This window comes from Narcine bancroftii, chromosome 3 (assembly GCF_036971445.1).
Source record: "Narcine bancroftii isolate sNarBan1 chromosome 3, sNarBan1.hap1, whole genome shotgun sequence".
Taxonomy (NCBI): domain Eukaryota; kingdom Metazoa; phylum Chordata; class Chondrichthyes; order Torpediniformes; family Narcinidae; genus Narcine; species Narcine bancroftii.
The window spans coordinates 34,854,341-34,882,308 of record NC_091471.1 but is presented as its reverse complement, the minus strand read 5'-3'; the positions used below and the strand labels follow the sequence as shown (position 1 = coordinate 34,882,308).

At 37.5% G+C, this 27,968-nt stretch overlaps 1 protein-coding gene and 1 long non-coding RNA gene across 5 annotated transcripts in view; one reads left to right on the top strand and one right to left on the bottom strand.

The window, feature by feature from the left end:
* nsd2 (nuclear receptor binding SET domain protein 2) overlaps positions 1-27,968 on the bottom strand; it is a 138,017-nt gene that overhangs the window by 60,773 nt on the left and 49,276 nt on the right. For all 4 annotated transcript variants that reach the window (XM_069923768.1, XM_069923767.1, XM_069923766.1 and 1 more), the window contains 9 exons: positions 22,384-22,540; positions 21,463-21,543; positions 20,541-20,662; positions 12,260-12,365; positions 11,979-12,103; positions 10,730-10,867; positions 9,073-9,196; positions 6,626-6,826; positions 5,774-5,953 (listed from right to left, as the gene is read on the bottom strand). In XM_069923768.1, the coding sequence (XP_069779869.1) occupies positions 5,774-5,953; positions 6,626-6,826; positions 9,073-9,196; positions 10,730-10,867; positions 11,979-12,103; positions 12,260-12,365; positions 20,541-20,662; positions 21,463-21,543; positions 22,384-22,540 (1,234 nt within the window). The remainder of the gene's footprint in view (positions 1-5,773; positions 5,954-6,625; positions 6,827-9,072; positions 9,197-10,729; positions 10,868-11,978; positions 12,104-12,259; positions 12,366-20,540; positions 20,663-21,462; positions 21,544-22,383; positions 22,541-27,968) is intronic.
* The window catches only part of LOC138757064 (uncharacterized), a 134,405-nt gene that overhangs the window by 81,320 nt on the left and 25,117 nt on the right, over positions 1-27,968 (top strand). The window lies entirely within an intron of this gene.

The following is a 27,968-nucleotide window of genomic DNA, read 5'->3' as shown; positions in this document are numbered from 1 at the left end:
CCAGTATGTTCTTTCTTCAATGATGTTCCAAACAGTTGATTTTGGTAATCCTACCTCAGGTTTGGGGGGGGGGTCTCTTACTGTTTTATTCTTGTTTTTCAGCCTCAAAATGCCTTCTTCATGGCCCCCATTATCTAAAATAATTATCATTAAAAAAAAAATCAAACTCAGCAATACATTGAATAAATATTCAAAAGAAATTGATAGTCAATCATTAAATCTTTCTGCTCCTTGTAAAAGATATTTGGTAATTGGTCTGTTCATAAAGCCATTTTTAATCTTAATCCACTTGCAAGTTTGCCCCATTCCATCTAGTGCTTGAACACTATTTTTAATTTCCAATGTATTCACTTTCTTGAGGGCACAAGATGGGCCTTTTTTGCTCTCTCTTCTGGTTATAGAAAGGGTTGGACCCAAAAGACATCAAAAGCCTCTGGCTTCTATTGTCTTTTCCTGTAATTCCAGATCTAATTTTGCAACTTCCAATTCCGTCTCATTTTTTTGACAGTTTATCTTAAAAGTCTTATTCGATTCTCTCTGCATTTAATTCTCTCAAGAGGAAAGTAATTTTCTGGCCATCTTCTAAAAAGTTCATAACTTGGAGTATAAAGGTTATTTGATGAATTGGTACCTCTGCTTTCAATCCTTCTGTTGTATGCTCGAGATGTTTGAATATTTTCATCTTGTTTCTTGCGTTGCTGAAATGTAATATTTGTTTCTTTCAATATCATTATTAACTGGGTCTTCAAGGTACATTCATAATTGTTTTCCATAGTCAGTTGTGTCATTAATCAATGATTTCCTATTTCAAAAATGAATTTCTTCTTTCAACTGCATCCATCTTGATAATGTTAAATCCCTTTCTTCAATAACTGCATTCATTTCTTTAGCAGTTATTCTTTTCTTCCACTTGGTTTAACAAATTCTATTTACAATTAATACTCCATTCTTGTCAAATGCCCCTTGTCCTTTTCTCTTGGTCACTTTCAAAACTGAAGAATCATCAGATTAATTTCCATTTTTTTGAAAATCAGTTTTGTTTTCAAGTACAAAATTAAAACCCTTTTGGTCACTGTTTTCTTGGATATCCAATATTTCTCATTCCCTTTTGAACATTTTGTACTCTGAAGCCAGTTTGCACCATATTGTTAATGAAATGCTCCTTTATACCATCGGCATAATTTTCTGTGTTCGCTCATTTTAAAACATGCTGCAAGACTTCATTGATTTTGTTTGCTGGTGCATCTGGGCTACAAAAACAACTTGCAGATTTGTTCCCAGATTTTTGTTTCATTCTTGCCCCAGATTTTGCTTCACCAGCAGTATTTGCAACATCTTCTAATACTTCATTTTCATAAATTTTTTGACAAAAACAATTTCTTCTTTACTGGTTTAGATATTCTTGATTTATTTTCATCAGTAAGATTTTCTAAGAACTGTTTGCATTCTTTTGACGGGTTTTGGGCATTCAGGAATGTGTTTTTAATGATTGTTTCAATGGTTCGTTGAGTTTCACTATAGGTATCATATTGATACTTAATTGACTTCTTGAGCAATATAATTCTTTCTTTCTAATGGTCCATTGATTGTTCATCCAAGCATAGTTTTAATAGTGCAAAGTCCATCTCTTACATTTGGCATTACTTCTATTGGTTCCAGAGCCTTTGGTACATCGAAATCAGTGGTTCCCAAACTTTCTCGGGTTGCCGCCCCCTTGGCCTTCAGGCCACATCCCGAGCGCCCCCACCAATACATCAGTGCTGGGGGAGGGGGTTGGGGTTTAGTGGCAGCACTGAGTAGGATGGGGGAGGGGGGGCTTGTGGTGGCGTGGCGCAAGGTGGGGTTAGTGGGAGTGGCACTCACCGAGGCAGGTAGTGACACCAATACAGCATGGCAGCCACCTCGACAAGCTCTCACGAGAATTCCTCATTGCTGTTTATTTTGCTCACCACTGTCACCATGAGCTCCTTTTCCATATTTTTCTTTTCCTTAAAGATAATGTAGCATCTTAGGACATTTTTGACCATAAAATGTTGCAGCTGAGTCACCTTTTGTAATTTTTGCTGATGTGTCCTTCACACAGACATACTCCGTTTTTCCTTTAAAAAGTGATTTTCTCACTATGTATCTTTTTTATCTGTGCACACTTTTCCAAATCGTGCTTATCATTACAGAACAAACATTTCTTCTCAACAGACAAACTTTCATTTTCCTTAATTTCTTTATCCACCTTTGTCAGAGAGGTGGCAAATGTACTTTACTTCACTTTTGGTTGAGGAAACGTTCTGGAATTCACAACTTCTTTACTCCCTGTATACCTTTAATTCCATATGCTGGATCTGTGATGATATCCACTTGCCCTTCTATGAACTCCTCCAAATCCTTAAAAGTAGCTGTCGCAGTTTCTTCTTTGGAATTCAACAACCTGACTTCTCTATAATCCTCTCATCTGGTTGTGTAATTTATCTACGATAATTAACATATTATGAGGCATGTCAAGCTCCCAAAGATGGCCAATGTCCGTCATGACATTGCAACAACCTTTTAGAAAGAGGGCGTAAGCTTGTAAACCCTTTGTGTCCTCTGGTCTTATTAACGACCATTTAAGAGCCTTCTGTAAATAAGCTCTAGAAATTTTATACTTGTTACCAAAATGCTCCTCTAGTAACTGCTTATTGGCAAATCCTACATTAGGGTGATGGTCCTTTAATGAACTGCTGCAAATAATATAAATAATCCCCTTGGCTTTGACAACTAATTTCAATATTGTGTTCAATGCTTTTCATAACGTAAAGAATTCAAGGGGAGTCACCATTAAAAAATTTGAATCTCTCCCTTGGGCAAAGAGAGATTCTGTAACTGGATTAATGATGCAACTATCTCATCTCATCATGCCTAGGTGTACATAACTTTGCTCACCAGGATTTCTAATACTTCCCAGAAATGCCTGGTATCACCCTCCATAAGATGGCATTTGGCTCCCAGCTCTGTCCAATGTGGCCATCATTGGGGTTTGAGCTCTGGCTCCTTGCATCAACCCAGCACTGGTTAAGCACAGAGTCTTAATCTGCTTAGTCCATGACCAAGCACATCTTATAGTTCTATCACTGGCTCAGCCCTTTGCCCTGACCTGTCTATTTCAGGACCAAGCTCTTATTGTGATTGTAGCAAAAAACTTGATGCTTCTGATAATTTACTTTGAGCACCAGATACCATGGAGCCTTCTAGTGCAGTGGTTCTCAATCTTTTTCTTTCCACTCACATACCACTTTAAGTAATCCCATACTAATCACAGAGCACCGATGCCATAGGGATTACTTAAAGTGGTACGTGAGTGGAAAGAAAAAGGTTGAGAACCACTGTTCGAGTGCCTATGACCTGGCCTCATTAACAGCAATTTTTTTTGTCCAGTTCCAGTTGCCTCATGTTCATTTTTTGCTGCGCTTCCTCTATCTTTAGCTGCTCCTCTTCTTTGTCACTGAACCTCCTGTAGCTCCTTTTCTTGTGTTGCTGCACTTCCTTCTTGTTGTCGCCACACCAGTGTCATTCTTATCTGCCCCTTGTTATCTTCCAAGTCCAATTTAAACTTGCTTTTTCCATTTTAAGACCTGCCACATCAGCCTGAGTGCAGATGTAGAACTTGAAACACTAGAGCTTGATCGAGAACTTCTCTTACTTCCAGCATTCAACACACTATCCCTAGGTCCTATACGACAGATGTTCATTTAATATCTGCCCATGTCTCCATTTTGGATTGCTCATCCTCCACACTACCATCTTGTGATATAGCTTCTCAATTTTTATTAATGGTTTTTGCAGTAATTCTGTGGGATTTGTATCCCTAACAACTGTAGCCTTTTTCTTATCTATATCCTCCCTCAGCCTTGCTTGAAAAGTCATTTTGTTTCCATTTGTCTCTGACTTTGTAATTCTTCTATATGTTCTGGTAACTTCATCTTCTCACAGTTCCTAGCAGCTTCCTCCATTGTGTCATTTATCACACTCCGACACCAAATATGCACAACAATCTCTCCAAAACAGTCCTCACAGGACAAGCGGCAACTGCAACAAAATGTGTTCCAATTTGTAATAAACCCACAGAAGGCTTACCGGTTCTTCTATGGTCTTGGTTGATGATGTCTGCGCCTCCTTTATCGATCTGCTCTAAGCAGAGCCCAATTGATGCAGCCTTTTCTTCCAAATCCAATTTCCTACTGTGTCTTCCATTCAGTTTTCTATTGACTAATGTGTCAATAGTTCACTTTATTGACTAACGAGTCAAAAATCCAAATTCTTTGACTAAATATTGCATTTTATAAATCGCTCGGACAGCATGAAGACCATGTTGTTTTGACTCGTTAAATGAAAAGTCCATTCTAAAATTGCATTGAACTTTTCACTGTTTATTAGAACTTTATGTGTTAAGAATTTTGTTAAAACTATTAAACTATACTTAAAATAGTTACTAAAACAGACAATAAAATGTAAATATGTTCAAAAGAACTGTAAAAAAAAATTGTCTGGACCATCTACATTTTTGCCCTGGTTCTAAACAATACAAAGGCAAATTCAAATTAAATTGTTTATTTTAAACATGCAGAAAGAGATCTTGGCTAACAGACTTACTATGTCAAAAATTTGTAAACAATATTTGTCTGCTTCTTGCAATATATGTTCCCCTACAACTAACTTTCACTGGCACAACTCTGGTCCTCATTTTGAAAAATGGCAATTACAGACTCCAAAGGTGATCAAAAGCTTAGAAACAAGCCTAGCTATTATACCTACACCAATGAAACAATTAAACATACCTGAATAATCAAACACCTGTTAAGTCAAATGTTCCAAACATTATGATGTCCTAAAATGATGGGATTATGCATAAAAAGTGCTGTAATTTCTACATGGTCAAACTAAAATGTATACAAATAACTTCAATGAAATCTGGAATGTGAACTTTAATCACATGAATTGTTTGATTACAAATTGAAAACCATGAATTTGTGCTAAACATTATGGGACACAAATACATGATCCTATTTTCCCTATACCAATAGGGATGTGGCACGAGTAATAATTCCCAATTTATTACCTTTGAAATTTTGCTTCTTAATTGTTTTTAAAATTAAGACTGTATAAGCAGAAAATAACTTTGCCATAAAATAAAAACCAGTAACAAGCATGGGTTTAAGTAAACAGACAAGGGAGAAGGATGTTGAAAAAAATGAACTCCCTTAACAAAGAGGAGGAGCTGGAAATCCTCACCTCATTGGAAAAAAAAAACACCTACTGTACATGGGCACTTGAAGAACCATAAAATTCTGGCTGTGGATCAAGAGATGAAAAATGGGATTAATTCAAAGTTCATCTGTGAAATGCTAAACTTTTTAAAGGGTAAGTGTTCAAGTTCTGGACCCTGAAGATACATAGTCAGAAGAAAAGATTTTTGAAAGATGCCACATAAAAGTTTCTAAAGATAAATATTCAAGCTTTTAAAAAAAGCATCAAATTGATGGCATCTAGAATTCACTGTCCAGTTGCAGAGGCAGATTTAATAGTAGTGTTCAAATTTTAAAAAATTCAGATAATTATTTATTCAAAAGGAAAGAACTTGCAGGACTACAAAGTGAGGCTAGGGTAAATGTATGTGCAAATTTGCTTTTTCATAAAGTTTGATTTTGACAAGCAGAATTGCCCCTTCCATGCTGTAATAATTATGATTAAAATAAATCAATTCAGGAATTTCAACAATAAAAATAAATTTCAAACAAACCTCTTGAACAAACAAAGCACCAGCTAACATTGACGTGAGCATGATGCCTGTAACCCTTCTTTGGAGAAAAATGGTTGGTGCAAATGATACTGTTGGCTGTCAATATCACAGACCCTGCGGGAATACAGGTCTCTCCTCCATGATAGGCCACAGGACAACGAACACAGCGCAACATTCGCCCTGGTGATAGAGAATTTAAAATTTCCTTGAAATAAAATTAATTCCGCAGAAGCAGGCACGCATTTACTCAAAACATTTTTCTTAATAGAGTGTTTTCTAAAAAGAAATGTGGTATCTCACACTAAAAATATTCCATGTTCTCCTGTTTTCTTTGTGAAATTTCAAGCAGTGAATATTAGTCTTTTAAATATATTATTATTATTGAGAAAACTTATTTTAGGTTCATTATTTTAAACAAATAACACTTTTAGTCTCTTATTAAAGCCTTCAATTTTACTTTAATTCGAATTAATTTCATGACATTTTCTAAGGAAACCCAATTATTAATCAAGCAGAAATAATTTTGGAAATAAAAAAGTTATCAGGTTTTCTATTCTGTATTCTATAGCCAGTTATATATCTGACATATAGAAATAGAGGTCATTTAACCCTTTATCCTTCCTCTGCCTTTCAAGACCATGACAACTCAACTTTCTTGCACTAAAGAGCACTGCATGACTTGCTGAGTTTCTTCAGTATTTTTGTGCAAACTACAATCAAAGCAGATTTTCTTGTTTAATTCTATAGAGTACAATATCCTAAATCCAGTTAAACTTATACCCTGGCAAATCACTTAACACAGTTAAGTGACAATAATCTGTGCTTTATGGCATTATCAGAGAGATTATGCACCTTTTGTTGGCCTGGGGTTGGATGGGTTTGTGGCATGGCAGCTGATACAAGTGTGCAGCGGACATCGAAATCTCTTGTTTTCAAATACAGATGGAGGGTATTTTCTCACACAGTCTTCATGATAGAACTTGCCACAGAGAGGAACAATACATCTTTTAACATCAGGCCCATTCTTCTTGCACACAAAACAAGTATGAACACCTGCACAAAATACGTACACAAGAAACAAGAACTTAAAAACAAGCAATTATTAACCAAGTCATTCAATATATACAATGTATTTATGATATAACAATAATCTAATAGATTTTTGAAAATGTTAATCATCTTGAATCATGATATTTGAAGTTAAGTTGCCTGGTCAATCATATGAATAGGTTAAAAAAAGACAATTCCAGACTTTTTTGTCGGTTGCAAAATTACTTGATTCACAAATGCATTGAAATTTTTTTTTAAAGAAAGGCAGATCAATGCAATTTGTCACGTCATAATCATTTAAAACTGTCGGTTCTTTGGTCGACAATGGCTGGAGGAAGTAGTAATGGCACTATGGAGTTACCTACCTCCCCTATTAAAGAGCCACATAAACATTTTAGTGATACTATCTCACCCTCCTCAGTGACCAAAAGTAGGCAATGGTGAATGCTGAGTTGTTGTAGTAAACAAATATCTGTTCAAAATAATCATAAAATTAATGCCTTATTTGGTTGACTGCTGCTAAGGCTCAAGAATTATGCAGTTGAATAACATCCAAGAAATCTAAAACTGATACAAGGATATTGTGCCACACAAGGATGTGAAAATTCAGAGTTCGAGGCAAGTTAGCACGTTAGTGATAACTTCCAACAATTTGCTACTGTCCACTTTGCAGCTGGAAATGCACAATAACTGGTAAACCAAACAAACCCCAGTAACCAAAAGCTATGATTAGAGTACAGATAATAGAAGCATAATGAAAGACATGGCAAATTATTCTTAAGAGACATGAAACTTAAATTAAAATTGGGCAGCATGGCTAGTGCAGTGGTTAGTGCAATGTTATCACAAAGCCAGTGACCCAGGTTTGAATCTACCACTGTCTGTAAGGAGTTTGTATGTTCTCCCCGTGTCCGCATGCGGTTACTCCGGGTATTCTGGTTTCCTCCCACTCTTCAAAACATATGGAGGTTGTAGGTTAATTGGGGTATTTGGGCAGTATAGGCTTGTGGGCCAGAAGGACCGGTTTCCATGCTGTATGCCCAATTTTAAAAAAATTCAATAACCCATTTCTAACATCTAGTACCGGAGTATGAAAAATTATCTAATCCTTGCAGTACCTGGCTGTAATAGGTTGTCATGCTTTAAACAGAGATTTAAAAAATACTTAATCACAATTATATCATAACTGCCCAAACTATAAATGAATTTTAAACCCAGAGATGATACTTTTCTTTTGAAACCAAAAAGTGTGACTACATTCAAAGTACTAAATTTGTTTACTACAAGATTTCAGTGGTCATTGGGATTTTAAGTGAAAGTGACAGCTCCATGTCAGAACTTCGCTATTATTTGAGTGACTAATATGAAAAAAAATGAAAGCTGAGAATGAAGATCTGCAACATTATTGCATCGATTATGCTCAACGAACAAAAAAATGCAGGTGACATTACAAACGGGCAAATCTACTTTGATGTTAATTAAAAAAAAACCCAGTATAAAACATGCAGCAAATGTGTAAAATATGATATTATATAAGCCCAAAAGGACACCATCCAATCACTTTGAACTAAAAAATTTCAGTTCTGTAATCAATGTAATAAATTCATCAAAGCAAAATCAAAAAATGCTCATCAGGTCAACCAGCATCTGTGGAAAAAGAAAATAAGTTAACATTTCAGAACTTGAGGCCTTGTCAGAACTCAAGAGCCCGACCTGAAAAGTTAACCTGTTACAGTTTCCATCGACATAGGCTGATCTGCTGAATATTTAACAGCACATTCTAGGTTCTGGTGGGATATTTCCAGAAACTGCAGTTTTATTTGATTTTCAATAATTGTTTTTTCTTGCAATTGTTCAGTGCAACTTGATAATTTCCTTTAAAAATGAATTTAAAACTTGCAACTCATCAAGGTTTGGCATGAAACAACTTTTTTTAAAAATAAAGACTAACTAAATTGGAATTACCCCAGTTGGGAAACCTACTCAATATTTATTTTGACATGAACTCATGTAAAGAAATTTAAAAAATACATCTGCTAAGTTCAACAAACTATTAATAAGGTACATTAAAGTGACATAAAAGATTTTAAAAAAATCATAATTTGCTATGTATTTGAATTACTCAAAACCAATCCAAATTTGATCTGGATTACAGGAATTCAGATAGTAAATTGTAGGTTAGAAAGCGTATAATCTCATTTTGTTTTGTGAGACTACTAGTAATTATAATAAAAATAAATCCACTTTACCTGACATGCATTCCCGACACATAAATTTGCCTTGAGGTAATTTAGACTGCCCAAGACAAGCCAAGTGGAATGCCCCACAACACTGGCCCTCACAAAAGAGCAGGTCTCCAGAATCCTCACACACCTGGAAATGGATTAAAAAAAAACCATGTCAGCCTGTGGAAAAGTAAACACCCCAAATGCATTTTCTCAAAAAAAACCTTCATGCTTGCAAAGGTGTGCAATCCAAATTTACTTGAATGAATTGTGTATACCATTCCTAAATTATTCAAAAAAAGTTTGACTATCGCAACATGAGAAATTAAAAAAAACATGTTCTCTCTACTGCATCTCAGCTGCAAAGTCAATTAAGATTTAAAAAAACTGATAGACTAAGAAGAAAGACAGATTACTCACCTTTAGGTGCAGTATTCCTCAATCTTCAAAAGAAGTTGTCCTCCACATACCTTGGGTGAGGTCAGCAAACCAACTGGAAAACCACTAGGGATGCCTGTCCCTTTAAGAGATTCAGCCAGAACCACACTACTGCCCCCTTTCTGAGCCCAAATACAGTAACCCCACGTGGCAATCTTCAGTTCTTTTTGACAAGAGAAGACAAGGCAGAAGAGGATAAGCAAGGAGACCAACAAGGAATCCATTGCCCTCTCATTTAAAAAAATTACAGAAACTTATTCTTTTACCTTGCTGTTCATTCACATTTAGTGTTTATTGATATTATATCCTATAGATTTGTGAAACAATTTTGCGCATAGGCTCAAAAATGCATAAACCCAAAGTTAAGGACCTGGACCAAATGATTATGCAAAGGACTGAACATTTGGATTGTGAATATTAATCTTATTCATAGAAGTAATATAGTGCACCTAAAGGGAAGCAGAAACAAGCAACTTTACATTACATTTGTTATCCTTCATATACCATTGATAATTGCTCAAGCTTAACTCAAGACAAAGCAAAGATTTTGGTACTCATGTCAAAGGTACAAACAGCCCTAAGAAACCAAGCATCTCTGCAGTTAAATTTAAACATGTAACCCTGGTAAAAGTACAAGGCTTTCTCCACATGATTGATTGCTTTACACATATAATCTTATGCAACATGCATGTCATCAGCCAACACTGTGGCTAATACTTATGTGAAATGGTGCTTTGCAATGAAGCCCAAAATTTTAAATAGTTTCTGTTCCATATTTGAAGTAACTGAGCTTCCACTTTCTGTGGCAGAAAATGCAACTAAAGCCATTGAAAAGTGTTTCACTGTCCACATGAATCAAACTGACAACACCGACAGTAGTGAAGACATTAAAATCTGAGGATTTATTTGAATTCGGCCTGAAGCACACAGAAGTAACTTCAAACTCTTCAGACGTCAGATCATCACATTAGTGAAAGTACCTTTCATCAATTTCTAATGTAAAAAATAAAAAAAAACGCACACAAATAGGGAGCCAGTTTCTTTATTCATAAGAAGTCAAGCACATAATAAAAATATCCAGCGATCAATAGTTTTAATCTCAAGTCAGAAAGACAGATGGAATGCTTTCACAGCTGTAGTATTCATTATTCTAGATTTTCTTTCTTGATCATGAACTAAATTGATCACATGATCGAACAGCTCTATTTCTTTGTATTGTATGTATGCTTGCGGTCCTTCTCACCTGACAAACTCCTTCCTTCCTAGCAGCACCACTGCTCCCTCGCTCTCCTTGAGATTTTTTGGAGGATACAGATGAAACTTCTGTTGGAGTCTCATCTGCACTTTCATCTCCTGACTCTTGCTGTCCATCAAATGATGTCTGAATACAAGAGGAAAAACACATTCGACTTTTTACATAACACTAATGCAATGCTACAATATAAAATATTAAGAAAATAACATATTTGATAAAATGGGTGACTAAAACATTAAACAAGCTGATTTTGAGGCTCTTGACAACTCGTGCAGCACTAAGTGTCAATCTCATCTCTAATAGACTAACGAGTCTAAATATTTTTGTGCAGAAGACTGAATATTTTAAGATTGATGCAGTGAAATGGTGCATTAAGCCTGCTGACATAAAACGGCAAAAAAAATCAACATTTTACTGAAAATGGTGAATTTGAGAAGAGTGATTATAATGAATTTATTCCAACAGATAAAGTTATAACCACGTTGCACAGCACCAACAAACCAGCTTTGAAAACATCAAAAACATTGGAGGAATTTTACTCCTTCGAACTTCTGATTAGAGAGTCCATAGACCTGAATACACATCCAAAAGAAATGTATGGTAAAGACAGCAACAATAATTAAATCACACATGCAAAATAGGAAAAGATGGGCTATTCAAAGAACATTAAAAGGGTCACAGGACGTGTAATTTGAAATTGTGGAATACTAGCTATTGTTCCTCAAGCTATTGGCATCGAGCCTCATCCTGGTAGTGGAGAAGGCCAAAGATGGACAGGAAAATGGGGAATAGGAAGAATCGTTCAAAGAACAAGCAACTCAAACTTCAGGATGACCATTGCCAACGGAGTATAGCTGCCCTGCAAACTGATTTTTATCCACTTGTCAATACCTCTTCCCTTGCCCCTCTTTATAGGGGGGTCTTCCCTCTCCACATTTGGTCTTGAAGGTTTGTGACCTGAAATGTTGACTCTCCATTTCCCTTCATAGATGCTGAAGTTCTGCCAGCAATTCTCATTTTTTGCCATCAATGATAAAGTAGCTTCACAATAGAGATTGCTGCAGCTTAAATCATTAGCACAATGCAAGGGCATTGGGGTATTATTGTCCTTGTGAACACCCTACCAATTGCCCTAAATTTCAACCTCAAATCTTAACAAGCCCATCGAATTACATTTCTCTTTTTTCACGTGGGTGCATTACTTAGTGTAAATCCTGCCATTATCTTTTAAAGTTACCTCATTCTCTGTAAACATAGTCAGAGGAGATGGATTCTTGTTGATAGCTGGTACCAGGGTTTCAGCAGTTGATGCTCTGCTTCGTTTTTTCAGTGGTTTACATGCATCAGAGAGTTTGCTTATATCTGAGGGGGGAAAAGTCAACTTCAGAAAATGACCTTAACAAATTAGACATTTTTATCTTATGGAAAACATGTACCACTATAGAATTTTGCATTCAATGTGTGAAGTCAAGGGAATGTTATTAAATGTATAATTATATATAGTCTCTTAATCTTTACCTGATTGACTGTTTTGGGATGCATTAGTACAAGTGGGTAACGATTCTCCAGCCTCAATACTATCGTTTCCACATGCTTCTGTCCCATCATTTTTACTGAAATTATACTTGAAACGATAAAACATAAAAGTCAGTATGAATATACACGATTTAGTACATGAAAAAAAATTATCAGGTGAACAAAGCCCATTACAGTTCTCAAAAAAGATAAATGAACTGCCATGAAGATGTTCCAATTTAAGTAAATGTGATCCTTTGAATCATGCGAATATTAATAACATTGTTGTCAACATTCAGATACAAACAGGTTCAAAAATCAGGTAGAGAAATACAATTTAACAGCTATGGCTAAAACTTCTGATTTTATTTAGGACTTTACTGCAATCTCACATCACAAAGGATGGCTTGAGTGTGGAAAAATTGACTTGGAAATTCGAATTAGGTTTACAACTTCCTCATTTTAAGAATTATTATAAGGCAGCTCAATTGAAATTTATTAATGGGATATTGATTTAGATAATCCTCAGCTTGGGTTAAAATAGAATTGAATAAAAGAGGAGAAAATTCTATGCAGGATTTTATTTATAAATGAAATTCAAAATTGTTGATCAGTACTAGAGATACACCTATTTTGAAACATTTGATTGAACTATGGTAATAAGATTATGAAATAGATGGAAAAGTTTGATTTCTCAAAAAATGCCTTTATATCAAAATAGACCTTCCTTTTTCTATCAATCTTTGAGGATTTGGAGTTGAATGGGGGTTAAGAAGATTGTTTTGAAGGTGGTAAATTTATTAGTTTTCAACAAACGAAGGAAAATGTCACAAATAATACTTTTTTTTGTTATTTTTTCTTGGTTGATAAATTAAGTCATAATTTGATACCACCTAGACAAAATGAATTAGAATTATTGATATGGTATAAATAAGTTTATTTTGGAGATGTATAAATTACTTCAAAAAGTATATCCTAAATTAGGAATTCATAAATCAAGATTAGGATGAAAGGTTGATTTAAGTAGACGAATAGATGAAAATGATTAAATTATTGTTATAATTTTCTACATCAATTATATTTAACTCCTCAAAAATTTAAAAAAGTTGAATCCAGCATCATCAGATTTATGTTTTAGAAGTGATCAGGAAGTTGGTTCGCTTTTGCATTCTACTTGGGAATGTCCTAGATTAAAACCTTTTTGGTTAGAGGTTTAAAAAAATGTGGAGGAAAATATTGGGGTAAGACTCCCACAGGATGCAATTTTATTTTTTGTTGGGTAATATTAAAATGGTTAGACCCAAATTAAGTTTAACTATGTATCAAACACGAATTTTTATGATTAGGTTTAGCTGTTTCTAGGAAAGGGCATAGCCATTACTTGGAAATCAAATACGGATGGAGATATGGTACGATGAACTGTGTTCTTGTATTGCACTTGAGAAAATAACAATTTATGTAATAAATATAATTTTTCTTGAAAAAAATTGGAGCACATATTTACAATATGTTGGTTTGAAAATTTGAAGGACTCTGAAAGCCCATCCTGATGGTAACCCTCAATTCCATTATTTGAATTGAAATTTATACTTATTTTTGACATTCTCCTAATTTTTTCCTTTTCTTTCTTTCCTTTCTTTGATACTTTAGGAGAGGGAGGGACGAGGGTTTTATTTTTATATATATATATATAAAAAATTTATTTATTTTTTTAATTCTTAAATAAAATGTTCAAATAAAATAGAAGATCAAACATCTTTCACTTAGTTGGAAGGATGCAGTTAACATGTCAGTAAAGGATTTCTATAATTACTGGCTAAATAAAAGCACCATTAATAAATAACAAAAGTAGGTAGGACTTCCATTAATTTCAAACTGCAGATGTCATATTCAATTTTGCATACTCTGCACGTGATTTTGGATATAAATTATTTATAAATCCAGTTTTATCATGTGAAATTTTCTTCTGAAAATTAAACTTGAGTGAACAGCTTTGCCAACTTGACCAAGGTAGGAAATAAAGAAATCCAAGGTGAAAGGGAAATGATTTAAAAGGCATTTCACCACCCCCCCCCCCCCCCCCAAGGATGATAGGTATGTAGGAGCTATCAGTGGAAGTTGTGGAGACAGTACAATTTTAAACGTTGAAAAGACATTTCAGCAGGGGTAGACAGAGGGAAGATCTGGGGATGTGAGCTAAACGCTGGCAAACAGAACTACTCCAGAGAGGCAACTTGGTCAGCTTGGATATTGGCTGAAGGCCTGTTTCTGTGCTGTTCTGTTCTAGGATTCTATTAGGTAGCAATAATTAAGCAAGTCATTTTTGAGTTAAAAATCAATTACATTTTATTTTAAAATTTGGAGATGCAGCATGTTAACCAGGACTTCTATCTCACAAGCCCATACTGCTCTAAATACACTCATGAGCAATTAACCTACTAATCCCATACATTTGTGGAATGTGGGAGGAAACTGGAGCACCTGGAGGAAACCCATACAGGCACAAAGAGGTGCTTTCAAACTGCCCTATAAAATGGGGTATTTGTCCGGTTAGTGCCCCATTCACAGGACAGTTTGAAAGGGTCTGACATGGTTATTAACATGAGAAATCAAATGGGTCCCTGCCCTACCTCAGAGGTAGTCAGGGAATCCAGTAATACTAAACAAGTTTGTGTCCTCCTGCGGCTCGAAACCGAAAATGGCTGACCCAGTTGTTCCAGAGACGTCTATGCTTACACGCTGGCGTCAAAGGGAAACCCCTCAAGTGCCTGCCACGATTGGGAGGGGCGAGGACTCGGCTGCCACGGGAAGGGGCAAGTAGTGTGATTGACGATGGGAGGGAAATTGACAGCTAGTGGGGGAAGCAACTGACAGCTGGTGGGGTGGGGGGGGGATGGGTTGTGCGGGAAGACTACTTTGCGTGACATATCACTTAACACGTCATAGGGCGGGTTGGTGATTTACTGGGGTGATTCCGCCCTAGCTTGAAAGGAGCTGGGAGTACTTTTCACCCATTTAATGCTCCTGGGGTCCCAGGAGGGCCTCTGAGGTATGGCAATTTAAAAGCAGCCGAAGAGAACATACAAACTCCTTTTAGATAGTGCCAGATTAAAACCTGGGGTCACTGGTGCTGTTATAGCATTGTGCTATCCACTACACTAACTGTGCTGCCATGAGCAGTTGAAGGAAGAACCCACAATATTGGACACTTGTAGGTTTGTAAAGTTAAGAAACACCAGCTAGAGCATTGTATAAGATTGGAGGTACCCTTCTCCAAGGAAGAAATCTCTGAAGCCATTTTATCTATCCAATCTGGGAAGGCACCAGGTTCAGACAGCTTTCCTGGAGGTTTTTTTAAAAAAAAATCCCTTTCTCACTTATTGTCCTCCCTATTTCTGAATTCCGTGCATACTGCCCAAACTTTCGATGAGGCTTCAATATCCCTGATTTTAAAACAGAACAAAAATCTGACTGAATGCCAATGTTAAGATTCTTGCAAAGGTGTTAGTTAAAAGACTAGAGAATATTTTATCTTTGAGTGTTTCACAAGATCAAACCGGTTTCATTAGAAATCACTCCCATCTTAACATTCGTACATTATTAAATAACATATTCGCCCTCTCTTAAAATTCCAGAGTGTGTAATCTCTCTGGATGTGGAGAAAGCCTTTGACAGGGTTGAATGGCAATACCTTTTTGGAATCCTAAAATGATTCAATTTTGGTCCTGGTTTCATCTCATGGATTAAATAATATCACTCGCCTTTTGCATCTGTTGTTACGAATAATCAACAATCTACTTCATTTAACTTGCATCGTGGAACTAGGCAGGGATGCCCTCTCAGTCCACTCTTGTTTGATTAGCTTTAGAACTGATAGCTAATGCTTTTAGTGATTCCGAGGACATCTCCAACATTTTTTCCTAGAGGGGGTATAGTTCACAAGGTCTTCTTATATGCAGACGACCTTCTGCTATTTGCCTTTTATCAGAACTATTTATTCCTTTTCTGTTGTTATTACTATCACAATTCAGTCACTTTTCAGGGTATAAACTAAACTTACACAAGAGTGAACTTTTCCCCCTAAATGCTATGGTGCCTATCTATGCCAATATCCCTTTTAAGGTTGTTAAGAAACAGTTTAGGAATTACAGTCACATTTATTTAAGGAAATTTTTAAATTATTATAACAATTTAAGCAGACCTTGCCCAGATGGTCACCTTTCCCTATTAGTTGATCATTCATATTAACTATTAAAATGATAATTTTACCCAAACTTTTATACCTTTTTCAAGCAATTCCAGACTTCATCCCCAAGTCATTTTTTTGATTCCCTTGACTATTATATTTGGCAAAACAAATGACCTTAGCTAAATAAGCTTCAATTGCAGAGATCTAAAAGGAATGGAGGCCTCACATTTACATAGAAAATAGGTTTAGGCCATTTGGCCTTTCAAGCCTACACCGCCATTCATTTTGATCATGGCTGATCATCCACTCAGTACCCTGTTCCAGCTCTCTCTCCATACCCACTGATCCCTAGTCACAAGTACTAAATCTAACTCTCTCTTAAATATAGCTATGGAACCGGCCTCAATCACTTCCTGTGGCAGAGAATTATATAAATTCACCACCCTCTGAAAAAATTCTTCTTCATCTCAGTCCTAAAGGGCTTCCCCTTTAACCTTAAACTTTGACCCCTGGTTCTAAACTTGCCCAACCTTGGGAACAATCTTCCTGCATCCTGCACTCTCTCCATGGCAATGATGTCCTTCCTCAGATAAGGAGACCAAAACTGAACACAATATTTCAGGTGAGGTCTCACCAAGGCCCTATACAACTGCATCAATACCTCTCTGCTCCTGAACTCGAATCCTCTTAATATGAACGCCAACATACCATTCGCCTCTTTTACTGCTTGCTGCACCTGCTTGCCCACTTTTAATGACTGATGCACAGTGACACCGAGGTCTCTTTGCATCTCACCTTTTCCTAATTGGATACCATTAAGATAGTACTCAGCCCTCCCATTCTTTCCTCCAAAATGGATAACCACACACTTATCCACATTAGATTGCATCTGCCATGCATTTGCCCACTCACCCAACCTGTCCAAGTCACCCTGCACACTCTTTAACAGCCTTTACACAGCTCACAATCCCAGCCAGCTTCGTGTCGTCTGCAAACTTGGAAGTGCTGTTTTCTATTTCCTCATCTAAATCATTAATATATATCGTAAATAACTGGGGTCCGAGCACTGAGCCTCGTGGTACCCCACTAGTAACTGACTGCCATTCCGAAAAGTACCCGTTTATTCCTACTCTTTGCTTCCTATCTGTCAACCAATTCTCTATCCACCTCAATACCATATCCCCTATACTGTGTGCCTTAAGTTTGTATAGTAATCTCCTGTGTGGGACCTTATCAAAAGCCTTCTGAAAATCCAGGTAAACAACATCCACTGGTTCTCCCCTATCCACTCACATCCTCAAAAAATTCAGTAAGATTAGTCAGATATGACTTTCCCTTCATAAAACCATGTGCTCTGACCAATTAATTTACCACTTTCCAGATGTGCCGCAATCACATCTTTAATAACTGACTCTAACATTTACGAATTTTAGGTACTATTACTGGGCAATCGAAAAACATTTCATCTGGTTTTGGATTCAATATTTTAATAAATTGGATTGCCAGTTTAGGTCTCTTTGGAATAGAGGTTGGCTGAGAAGTTTTCCGTTTTTTCCTTTTTAGGAGTGGAACTTCCTTTTTCTTTAGCTAAAGTTAAAAGAATGATATACACCCCTGTAGTAAAACATTTCTTGTGTATTTGGTTTTAATTCAGGAAATGTTTTTCCTCATCAAGGTGTATATAACCTAATTATGGTTTCCTCCTTTATATGATTCGACATTTATCAATTAGTATGATAATGTTCTTGCAACTTGTTTTGAGCAGCTATCCGCTAAGTTTAATTTACTAAATTCACATGTATTTAAAAAAAAAAGATATTTCCAGATCAGATTTCTTTTTAAAAAAAACAGGTTCGATTACCAAATTTTCCCACAGCTTGAGAATCTAACATGCTGGATGTAATTTTCAAATTAGAAACCATCCAGAAGAGTTTAATAACCTTTATATACGATATGCATTCAAAATCGCATCAGGTTTCCCTCAATAAGATTAAAAGAGCATGGGAGCATGAGCTACAGTTTTCTATCTCAGATAAAAATTGGGATTTGATTCTTATATTAGTTAACACTTCACAACGCGCTCAACATTCTCTTATTCAGTTCAAAGTTGAACATCAGACTTGTGTGTCTAAAGATATATTATCCCACACATTTCCTGATCTAAATCCCCGATGTGACAGATGTAACGACGAGGAAGCAACCTTAATACACATATTCTGGTCTTGTTGAGTCCTTGAATCTTATTGGAGGGAGATTTTTCATGCTTTTTCAATAATATTACATGTTAATCTTGAACCTAATCCTTTACCGGCTTTGTTTGGAGTGCTAAATGATATTAATGAGCTATTTTTTCCATCTGATCGTAAAGTCATACTATTTACAACTCATGACACGAAGAGCTATCCTATTTAGATGGAAAGATCCTGTTCCATGCACTAATACTCAGTGGTTATGTCATGTCTTGCCACTAACACTAATTTTCATAAAATATGGAGTCCTTTTCTGGACTATTTTGGTACTCATGAAATCTGTTTGTCTTCATCATTGAATGTATTTATGTACATGATTTTTCCTTCAGTTAGTAATATCATATAGATTCAGCAGAACTGTACGACCTTTAATTTTAGGTCACATCATCCCAGGCTTTTTTTTCCCCCGGTAGGGGGTTAAATCCTTGACAACATTGTATGGGGAAGGGGTATATTGTTATTGTTTTATTTTTGGAAATGTACTTATATTCTTCATACTTGATAACCTTGTGTTCTCTATACAATGTGTGCTTGTTCTATAAAACTCAACAAAAATGGCAATATTTTAGCTGTCCAGGAATTTTTTTCTTAAATGAATAGCATTTGTCCCCATCTTGAAGTGCCTCAGAGAACATTTAGCATCAGTATGGTGGGTGTACTCGATTTAGCTTTAAATCAGAATTTGTCATGAACGAGTCACAAAATTTGGTGTTTTGCAGCAGTATCACAGTGCAAACATTATTATAAACCACCTTACAACAATAATACAGAAAATCAAAATATTAGTGCACAAAAAGTAAGGCAGTGCCTTTTGTTCATTGATTATTCAGGAATATGATGGCAGTAGGGAAGAAGCTGAGTGCTTGTCTTTAGGGTCCTGTACATTTTCACCAATGGTAGCAGAGTGAAGAGGGCATGGCCTGGGTGGTGGGGACCTTTGAGGAAAGAGGCTATGTTTTTAAAGACACCACCTCATGTGGATATACTTGATGGGGTGGAGTCTGGTGTTAATGATGAGGCAGGCCGAGTTACAACCCACTGGAGTTTTCCCTTGTCCTGAGATTTGGCACCTCCATACCAGACAGTGATGGTTTGAGTCTTTAGTGACATACCAAATTTCCTCAAACACCTCACAAAGTCGAGCCACTGGCAGGCCTTCTTCGTGATTGTATCAACATGGAAGCTCCAGGTCAGATCCTCGGAGATGGTGACACCCAAGAATATGAAGTTCTTGACCCTCTCCACTACTGAGCCCTTGATAAGAACTGGGTTGTCTCCCCTTGATTTCCTCCAGATGAATGAAGGTGGAAACTGCTACGGTCAAAGCAGCAGCTCACCATCACCACCTCAAGGGGAATTTAGAGATGGGCAATAGAATACTGGTTCAACTAGCAAAGCCCTTATCCCTTGCATGCATAAACAACAGAAAAGGTGACAGAAGAGGTGTTATAAGAAAATAAATGACAATTCATTTGTATTTTGAAGAGGACAAAAATAGATGAGGAGTAAAAGTTTTTTTTAAAAAAACTGTGGCAAGACCAAACAGTTACCTTGAAGGAGGGCTCAGGTTTGAAACATCAACAATTTATCTTTACCTCCTATGGACATTGGAAGACCTGTTGAGTTTTTCCAGCATTTCTAAGCCTTTACTGCAATCACAACGTCTGCAGACTTTTGGGTTTCATTCCACAAGCCCAATTACACCAGGATGAAATACAATTTTAGTACATGTGGACTTCATTTACATATAGTAGTTAGTGTATCAATGCATTGAATGTGGAAATAGCAGGGGTTCAGACTAAATCCTGCGAAGTATCCAGAATTTCACCTGCAACAAGATAAGTACCTTGTCTTCCTCGTGATAGCTTCGCTTTAATCTCTTACTGGAGCTGATTCGCTCTGGAGAGTCCTCTCTGTAATCTATTACCTTTCTGGACAGCCTTCTTTGTCTAGTTGATTCCGAGGTCACTGTATAAAGAAATAAAGTAGAGTTAAAAGCTTGGATCAGCTTGCACCAATTTTGTCTATATTGGAAGGTTCTGAGTTCAACTCCATCTGCAGAATGGCAATATTTAATCAAGACTATCAATCCACTCTTGAATTTGCTATGGACACCAAGACGTTGAAGTTATTAAAGGCAGAGATTGGTAGTTATCTGAATAACATGGATATCAAAGGTGATGAAAAGACAAGGGATTGGGGCTGAGAGGGAGAATGGATCAGCTCACAATGGAATGGCCTATTTCTCTAACATTTTATGGTTTTATGAGTGGTGGAATAGTCTTGAAGGAGAATGGATCAGCTCATGATGGAATGGCCTATTTCTCTAACATTTTATGGTTTTATGACTGGTGGAATAGTCTTGAAGGAGAATGGATCAGCTCACGATGGAATGGCCTATTTCTCTAACATATTATGGTTTTATGAGTGGTGGAATAGTCTTGAAGGAGAATGGATCAGCTCATGATGGAATGGCCTATTTCTCTAACATTTTATGGTTTTGGAATAGTCTTGAAGGGCTTCTGCTCCTATTTTCTATATCCTGGAGGAAATAACAGAAGAATTAAAGTGAAACATAATATTCTCATCTAGAAACGTTTCCAATGTTTCTACAATTTATTATTTTTAACAAATTTATAATTATGCCCGATTGTTGTGAACTAGCCAAGAATTATATGGCTATGCAGAGTGAAATATGAGCATTCAATATTGTTTTTCAGTTGACAAAATCAAATCAAACAACAACCAAAAGATTTCTTTTCACATACCGCTAGATCTGGTTGTCCTTTTTGGAGATTCCTGTAAAACTCTGCGTCTGGTGGGCCCAGGTGGTCCTGCTGAAAGACCAACTGGAGCAATGACAGAGAGAAATAAAAAATGAAGCAGAGTGAACATTTGGACCCCAACACATCGGCAGTTAGTTCGCTATTATTAATAAATAAATAATCAGGATGCTGCCACGTCTTACTTGCATCCCATTTCTTTTTGTGTTGTATGAAATAAGGCTTGCATTGATAATCAAAATACTATAAAACAGACAACATCCAAGAGATAATCTACAATTCATCTTTGAAAAAATAAGATTCACCAGTTACTAACAGACTTTGATGCTGTAAAATAATTCAGCAAGAAAACAGTGTTTGCTTAATCAAGAACACGCAGGATTGGACTCATTGGAAAAAACACAATGTGAACAATTTCAACATAAAATGTGATCTGAAAACTGACTAAATTGGATTCAATAGCAGTTTTATATTTCATCCAATTTTAGTCTTCATTTTACTCAATTCCTCTGCTGTAATCAAGATCCACTTATCCAGATCTCTCAAAGTCTTAGAAATGCATTTTCTGAGCATGTAGTTTAATTTTGTGTGAATCACATCTCACATGCTTGCTCTTAAACCAAAAGAGCAAAATTTTAAACTGCTGACCAGACACAGAGTAAAGCCTTAGCTCTTGTTACAACTGATGGACAGCAGCACCAGCGACTGAGACAGAGGTTCAAATCAAATGCTGTCTGGAAAGAGTATGGACGTTCTCCCTGTGTCAGAGAGGGTTTCCTCTGGGGATCCGGTTCCCTCCCACTGTTCGAAGTGCACCAGGTTAATTGGGTGTTATTGAGCGGCACAGGCTCATGGGCCAAAATGGCCTGCTACCATGTTGTATATCTAAAAAAAAACAATACTCACCTGAACCTGATACAGGTGATTTGTGCTCCGTTACTGGAGTAACTATGGAAAACTTGGTATTGTAACGGGCTCGCTGTTTATCACTCAGCAAAGTCCACTGAGACTCAAGCAACTCTTCAATCTCCTCAGCAGAAGCATCTGGACGTTCTTCAGCTAGCTACAAAATTTAAAAAAAAAACATTTCATAATTATTTTACTCACAATGAAGCCCACACAAATATAGGATTTATCTGTACCACTCAAAACAAAATATGGAAAATTAAACATCAAATTATATTATCCACTAGTAAGAAGTGCATCATTCTGGATTAGAAATCATAAAACAAATTACCATAGAGAACAAGGCCAAACCATCTGCCCTGTTACACCTGGACAAACGAGAGTTAACCCCACCTTCCAGCACTGCCATGATTTAGCAATTTCCCAGGGACACATCCAAATATTGTTTAAATGATTTTTTTTTCTGCCTCCTCCTTTATTCAGTTCCAGACTTCGATGACCTCCCAAGCACAAGTTTTCTTGTCTGCCATCTTATCCTTCGACCAATTAAATATATACCACTGGTTTTTGATCTCTGTTGCAGAATAATTTTTTTTGTTTACTCACAGCCCCTCCCATCCAAAATGTGCTGAAGCGAAATCAATCCTAATTGAAATGTACAATTTCCTACTTGTGGCAAAATATTCATAAAGTTTATTTGCAAGTTCTCCAGTGCAATCATATCATTTTTTGATGATGCACAAAACTATACACTGTACTTACTAATGCAGTGGGCTGTTTATTGTCACATACTTTCCAAGTACAACTTACTTGTTCTCATGTTCTACATCTTTATTCCAAAGAATGGCATCATGAATGTATCTTTAATCAACTTACTGATCTAGCAGGTTAACTTTAAGCATCTGAAGACAAACACTACAAAGGACACCAAAGCAAAACACAAAAATCTGTAGAGACCATGGTTGAAGTAAAAACACAATGCTGGAGCAACTCAGCAATTCTTTATAATAACAAAGGTAAGATAAAAATACATAACCAACGCTTTGGGCTCAAAGTATGGAAAAATGTTGACAGGTATCCAAACAAAGGAATGGTGTCGGGGTGGGGAGAAAGTGTGATTGCAAAGGAGGAGGTGGTAGCTGGAGAAAGGGGACAGCAGCGATCAAGGGAAGGAGGAATGGCTCAGTGAATAGAGAGGGAACGGGGAAGAGAATTGGAAAGGGGAAGGGAAGGGGTGGGGGAAGAAAAAGAGCAGGTTAGCAGAAACCAGAAAAGTCAATGTTAAAGCCATCTGGCTGGAGAGTCCCCAGGGGGAAAATCAGGTGCTGTTCCTCCAATTTGCGAGTGGTCCTAATTGGATAGTACACAAGGCCATGGACAGACATGAAAGTATGGGAGTGTGACACAGAACTGAAATGATCTCCCAATCTGCATCCAGTCTTTCCAAAGTAGAGATGCAGAGGGAGCATTAGATGACAATACACAGGTGTTGCTTCACTTGAAAGGCCAGTTTGGGGCCACAGATTATGATGAGGGAGGAGATGTGGGCGCAAATGTTGCACCTCCTGCAGCCATAGGAGACCGTGTCAGGGGAGGAAGGGATGAGTGCACGACGGCAGGAGCCGTCCCTACAGAAGGCAGAGAGGGAAAGATGTGCCTGGTAGTGGGATCCTGTTGAAAGTGCCAGAAATTCGGGAGGATAATGTGTTGGGATGTGGAGGTTGGTAGGCGAGGATAAAGATATGTTTGTTGCGTCTGGGGGTGGAGGGGGCCAGGGCAGACAAGTGGGAAATGGAAAAGATGCTGGTGAGGGCCGAGTTGGTGGTGATGGAGGGTATCGTCAGATCCCAGTCCACCCGGATGCCAGACATTTCAGAAGATCTGGACTGGAAGACCATCTCTTGAGACAAATGCAGCGGAGACAGAGGGTGAGGAAGTAGTCAAGGTAGTTGTGGGGGATAGTGAGTTTGTAATATATTTTGATGGAAAGCTGGTCTCCTGACATGGAGGCAGGGAGATCTATGAAGGGGATAGTGTTGTTGGCGAGGGACCAGGTGAGTTTGAGATCAGGGTGGAAGTTGGCAAGCTCATTATGGGCACATGAGGCAGTCAAGATGTCATCACAACTCCTCCTTCACCACAGTCCAGGGCCTCAAACAGGGCTTTCAAGTGAAGTAACACTTGTGTATCTGCAGGACTAATTTACTGCATCCGGTGTTCCCTTTGAGGCTTTCTCTACATCGGAGACTGGACGCAGATTGGGAGATCGCTCTGCAGAGCACCTTCACTCTGTGACAAAAATCTCCCAGTAAACAACCATTTCAGTTCTGTGTCACCCTGCCATACTCATGTTTGTCCACAGCCTTGTGTCCTATCCCACCAAGACCACCACAAATTGGTGGAACAACACCAGATTTTCTATTTGGGCGCTCTCCCATAGATGACATTAACATTGATTTTTCTGATTTCTGCTAACCTTCTCTCCTCTTTCCCCCTCCCTTCTTTCCAGCTCTCCTCCCCAAACTCCCTAACCATTCCTGATTGCTACGATCTCTTCCCTCCATGACCCATCACCTCTTACCTTTACAACCACACCCCCCACCCCCACCGGTCTTTTGCACAGATGCCTGCTGACATTTTTCCATAGCTTGATGAAGGGCTCAAGCCTGAAATGTTGGTTACATATCATTACTATTGCTATATAAAGAACACTGTTTGACCTGCTGAGTTGCTCCAGCATTGTGTTTTTACTACAGTGTACCACATTTCCTCAATACTGCCCAGTTTGTGGGTCTAAATTTTAATTTATCCCTACATCTCCTCATTCACTTCCATCTTTCAGGTGAGGTGGAACTTTATATGCACATTGTCCAACTGAACCTACTGTAGAGAGCATACTTGGTATGGCCTCCATCACAGTAGTGAGATCAAATGCTTCATTGAACATCTGCATCATTTGTATATCTAGTCTGGAATTTCCTGTACCCAACGATTTAATCTTCTCACAATCATCCCAACAGTGGCATGTTTGCCCTTGGCCTTATCAATTCTCGAGGCAAGGCCAATGGTAAACTTGAGGAACATGTCTTATTCCTTCTGGACACCACAAAATCTAATGGCATGAACTTGATTTTTCTTTTAGATAACTTCCTCCACCCTCATCTGATTCTACTGTTTTCCTCTTTATCCACTCCTGAACTTTTTTTCATCTAACTTTTCTTCTCCCAAATGGTTTCTCTCAACCCGTCCCTCCACCTACCACATTCTCTGTTCTATACTCTTATCTGGGCTCTTCTCCCAACTTCTTTCCCACTTGGTGTGTGATTTTACCTGCACAATCTTAGTCTTGATGAAGGATTCAGTCTCACAATGTTGACTAATCTTGACTACCATGGATGCTGCCTGATCTGCTAAATTTCTCCAGAAATTCTTCGTTTGCTCAAAACTAGAACTGTAGCATTTGCGTTTCCCCAGGTTTTCCTCTCAATTATATTCACTTGCCCTGATGTGGCAGCTCAAATCTACTTTTTCCATTCATCTGCATTGAACTCCATTTGCAGTTTTTACACCTAATCAGCTTGTTTTCTGGACATCACTTGGCAGTCCAAAGATTTCCTGCTCACTGCTAACAGTTAATTCTTGCATCATAGTAGAACTCTGATTATCCAAAATTGGATTCCCCAAAATCCACAGTAATCTGGATAAATGAGGATATCTGAAACAAATCAGAAATCCTCATTTATCCAAATTTTTTTAGGAGCTGAACTGACTGGGGACATTGGGTTCCTGGTGACAGCAGCAGTGGACCCCGGACTCCGGGTGGCAGCGGGAACCTTGGGCTTCCGGCGGCAGTAGCAGCGGACCTCGGGCTTGCAGCAAAAGCGGGGCCTCAATGGGGAGGTGTTGATCAGCAGTGGCCAGCATTTTATTTGGTGAAAATTAAACATTTTAATGCTTCAAAAGCCTTACCTTGTTGTTTATTGTTTAAACTGTTACAAGCGATTTCCTGTTGCTATTGGGCTATTTTTAGAAAATTACCAGTTTAAAAAAAACAAAAAAAAAAACAACTGTTTATCTGAAATAGGCCCAGTCCCGACCATTTCGGATAATCGGAGTTGTACTGTATTTGCAAAATTCTCTTTTTAAAAATAATTTTATCTTTTTCCCCTAAATGTAGATATCAAAAAATTTTCATTTTCAAAATGTTTAAGTATATACCTTTATTTTCCTCTTACAAAACACAACAACCCCTTCCCTCCCTCTTCCCAGTATAAATCCATACACTGTCAGGGCTTACAATTGGGTTTAAAAAAAACTTCATTAGGGAGGCCACTTATATTTTTGAAAGAGCACCTTTTTATATTTGGGCCACTACATGGTCCAAATACGGTTGCAATATTTTTGTCATATTTATTTTTTTTAGATTATGCGTGATTTTTATTTCTCCATAGGAATGCAACTATTCATCTGTCTTCTATCGTGCTATCTGTGGAGGGGAGTTGGAGTTCCAAGTAATTGCAACACATTTTTTTGCCACAGCTAAGCGATTTTAACAAATGAAATTTGTAATCTAGTTAGTTTATCTAATTCAACAAGATAAAGATTTCGATATTCCAAAAGATAAAGCTCCGGGTCATCTGCGAAGGCCACCCGTTATCCATTTCAATAATATCCCGCCAAAAAAGGTCTTACCTTCATACACGACCACGTAGCATGTAAGAAAGTTCCTATTTCTATCCCACACCTAAAACATTTCTGATATTTCAGATTTTGATCTATGCAACTTCTATGGCGTGAGATACAACCGATGTAGGAAAGTATTTTACTAATCCGCATCTTGCATTTATAATTGACGTCATACTATCCATCGTTGTGACTCCTAAAACCAACTCCCATCTGCTTGATGGTTCTGTATTCAGAGATGTAGGACAGAGGTCGCTGCTGGTGGGCCGACCAAGAATCAGACCACTTTGCAAACGCAAAATTCAATGGCTTGTGGTCTGAAAACCTGGTTTGGCACTTTCATTTTGGAGAGCAAAGTACATCCTAGATATAAAATTAGGTGTATTCCTCAGCCAAACCATTTGTTCCATCTAACTTCAGCTGAGGCCAAGTTTGGTCCCCACCTTTCTCTTAAGAATGATCTTAACTAGAGAAAAGAGAAAAATATCCCATTAGCTAGTCCATACTTAGTTGTTCAAAAGACACAAGAGATCCTTTCATATAACAATCATCAACATATCTTATTACTTTGTCATACGACGAGTTCATTATTTTGTTACCCAGATTCATAGGCAGTAGTACATTTTTACATAATGGTATCCTCATGATATACCTGCTTTTTACCCCAATATATTCATTTATTTCTTGCCATATTCTAATCATTTGTTGTGGTGGCTTGCCTATGCAGCAAACGAACCTGCTCCAGCAGTCGTGGGAGAGTCTGCAGCCAGTGGCGACCAGGAGGACTGAGTGTGGGGCAGTCCTCAGCCTGGAAGTTGACTTCACCTCTGCTCTGCAAAGTGTGGCAGTTACTGGGAGCAGGTTTAAAGAGTGTGTTGATTCAAACAGTTCAACAGGACCCT